We start from the raw sequence: 3,269 nt of genomic DNA, 5'->3' as shown, positions 1-3,269 counted from the left end.
GGGGGGGTCAAAGCATTACTGTATTAACGCTTTTACTTCCTGTACTGTAAATCAATACTGTTGGGAATTGGCGTTTACTGGAAATTTCTTGTACCACATTTGCTGTATGCTTAATAGTAATACCCCCCCCCCTCCCCCCCTGTGCAAACCGCTACAAGCCAGGGGCCAGCTCGACCTACTGTTGCTGTGACAATACTCTAGTGCAGGCTTCAGGCCTCTATAGCAATTGTAATATAAACAAAAGAATATAGCTCTATAAAATCTACTGTATGGGGACACTATGGTACGTTAATGGCTACTGCTTGTTGTTTCAGGCTTTTGCAGCTTTTTATTACACCATATACTTCATAAAATCGTGCTGAAGATGCCTGTGGAATCCCTGGAGGATCTCCGTACAGCCACTGATGCCATCTGCTCCTCCACTTACACGAATGTGAGTCACGATAGAAGCGGAATGACTTCATGATCTCTGTGTAATGTCGTTACATGTCGGCTTAGTCAACAAGTCAGATCTATAGTCACTCCTTACATCCTCTTTATGCCGGACACTGGCTTTGCAATGTTTTCTGTTTATTAGTTCACAGTTACCGATGTTTTTAACATACTTTACACTTTACTGGTGACCTCAGCGTGTCACATGCCTTGCCCTTCATGGACCTTTGTGCACTACTGTCCCCATCCCGGGGCAAGCACAGGACTTGTAGAGGGAAGGGAGGGGGGGGGGGGGGGTTAAGGTGTTCCAGTTCTGCCACAATACATGTTCTCTTAGATTATTGTCATTTAAAAAAAAAAAGTTTTGTTCTATTAATACAGGTGTTGTTTTTTTGTTTGCTTTCTGAATGGGAGTAGCTTTTTTTTCTTTAGGAGGCAGAGAGATGATTGAGACAGATGGACACTTGAAAAAAGGAGGGGGGGGGGGGGGTAAGAGACCCAGACAAGAGAGAAACAGCAAACATTTGAGGCATGTCAATAGGGGATGTGATTAGCATCCTGGCAGTTGGCATGCCAGCAGTCATGTGATCAACGCCAGAATCCCGACACCACTGAGCCCGATAACTGACATTTCTCATTCTACTTACTAATTGTGGTCACACACTGAAACGCGTGGGTACTCTAGCAGCTGCCCTGGGTGTTTCACAAGGCAGTCTGGAACACACCCAAAGCGGTCGGATCACTGAATAGTTTCAAATTGTTCTGCATCAATTGAAGCCGTTCCACAATCCATGCTTATTCCCATATGATCCTGTGTGGGCGATTCAGCCAGCTGTGAGGCTCCCAAGGTGGGCAGTAAATGGGGATTGCACATTGGAAGCAGTAGGTGTGACCTTATGACTAGTGAGACCGCAATAAACGATCCCTCGGTCTGTCCTGTAAATCTGTCCCAATGTGGCCCTGATCTACATCCGTGACCTGTTCCTTACTGCCTGTCAAGGATATAAAGCCTGTTCTCTCTCTGTCCCACAGCTATCCAACAAGTCACCACCCTACCTGCAGAAACACCTCAATGGGTACTGCATCACCTCAAGCTTCATCTACCTGATCATCAGCAATGGATACAAGTTTGACAATGAGACTTTCCCAGACATCTCTTATGAGAAGGTGGGTATATGAATCTCTATGCTCATCCGTCAAATTCCAGAACCACCCACATAATCTCCCTAATCTGTTCTACCTGATAACTAACCCCTCTACACAGTTCACACAAATGTTACATGTGTTCCTGTTTCATATCCAAACTGTCTATTGACCCCAGGCCAACATCGCTGTGTGACTGGATCACATAGCCCATTGAACACTTATTACCCGTACAATCCGGCTGGCCAATATGCATTATGTAGAACATTAACCTCCGTGTATCAAACTCCTATTCCCCTATAAATTGTAATGTTGCAGATGGGTCCAACTCACCTCCCTGTCTATCTGTTATTACCCAGTCTAACTTTACAATTGTATTTTAACAGCGCAAAGTAATATGGTGGCACTATATAAATGTTTACTGCTTCATATTTCCCCCCCACAGGCTGGAGACACCTCTATTGGCTGGGTCCTGGGCTACATGCTGAATCTCATCAACATGATCCCTGCAGAGGAAAACTCCAAAGCCACCAACTTCAGCTCCTGGACCGCACTGATCTTCGTCGTCCTTATTATTTTGGCTCTGATCATCTTTGCCGTCACCTTCAGGTCTAATAAACAGCAGCAAACCATCTGATTCCCATTGGAGGACAAGAGTCTGAGCCTTACTTGCCGTCCCAGTGCAAAACGGAGAGGATTTTGCAGCAGCTTCTACAAGCTCCACACTCTTCACGGAGTGATATAATGACCTTCTTCCACCTGGTCACTTTCTCTGAAGCCCGGGCATGAAATGCGATATTGAATTGGAAATATAGGTCACAGCTTCTCACCATAGGATGGAATCCCCCCTCTCTGACGTTTAAGTTCTAGTTGTCACTATGGGAGGCGGGCGCTGGCTCGATGTCGCTCTCTCTGTAGCGGACTCTCAGTCACTTATTGCGCACAATGTTGGGTTTTTCCAGAAATGTCTAGTCTGCTAAATGTAAAACATCTACAGGAGTAGTCCTCCAATGGGAATCAGATGGTTTGCTGCTGTTTATTTACTAGAGCTGTTGCCCATAGCAACCGATTAGATTCTATGGCATCCTAGAAAATGATAGACCGAATCTGATTGGTTACTGTGGGCAACACCTCTGATTGTCTGTTTTTAAAAGCTTTAGTAAATCTACCCCATAGGATGAAACCACTGTACACGCACATACACACACTGCCGATTACAGGAATTACAGTATTACAATATTTCTCAGAGAGTTTTCTGTCAGACTCTGCATGTGTTGGGCCCTGTGCTGTTGTCTCCTGTGCAAAAACGTGGGGTCATTATTCTGCTATTTCAGTAGGTTACAGGTACAAGAACAATATTATTTGCTTTTGAATTTCCAGTTGTGTAAAAATAAAAACACACACAAAATAAAAAAAAATACAAACTGAATTTTTTTTTTAACACAACTTTACTATCAGTGTGTCACAGCGTCTGCTGCCAGAGCTGCCATGCAGTAGACCACCATTGTTTGTGTACTGGTTCTACGATCCACTGATCACAAAACCATCTTCTGCTTCTTAATCATGTATGGTGACCCCTATCTATACAATCTGTGGTCTGAGGTCATTGATGGTGACCCTTAACTATACAATATGTGGTCTGAGGTCATTGATGGTAACCCCTAACTATACAATCTGTGGTCTGAGGTCATTGA

General features: G+C 44.3%; 1 protein-coding gene across 1 annotated transcript; it reads left to right on the top strand.

Annotated features, from left to right (window-relative positions):
• The first annotated feature begins 320 nt into the window (after positions 1 to 320).
• On the top strand, positions 321 to 2,913 carry LOC134947506 (ectonucleoside triphosphate diphosphohydrolase 2-like). Its single transcript, XM_063935571.1, has 3 exons — positions 321 to 433; positions 1,465 to 1,599; positions 2,021 to 2,913. The coding sequence occupies exons 1-3, from the start codon at positions 365 to 367 to the stop codon at positions 2,210 to 2,212; spliced, it is 396 nt and encodes a 131-aa protein (XP_063791641.1). The 5' UTR covers positions 321 to 364; the 3' UTR covers positions 2,213 to 2,913.
• The last annotated feature ends 356 nt before the right edge of the window (positions 2,914 to 3,269 follow it).

The sequence above is a fragment of the Pseudophryne corroboree genome, chromosome 8, assembly GCF_028390025.1.
Source record: "Pseudophryne corroboree isolate aPseCor3 chromosome 8, aPseCor3.hap2, whole genome shotgun sequence".
NCBI classification, from domain to species: domain Eukaryota; kingdom Metazoa; phylum Chordata; class Amphibia; order Anura; family Myobatrachidae; genus Pseudophryne; species Pseudophryne corroboree.
The sequence above is the reverse complement of the archived record's forward strand: the minus strand, read 5'-3'. Positions and strand labels throughout refer to the sequence as shown.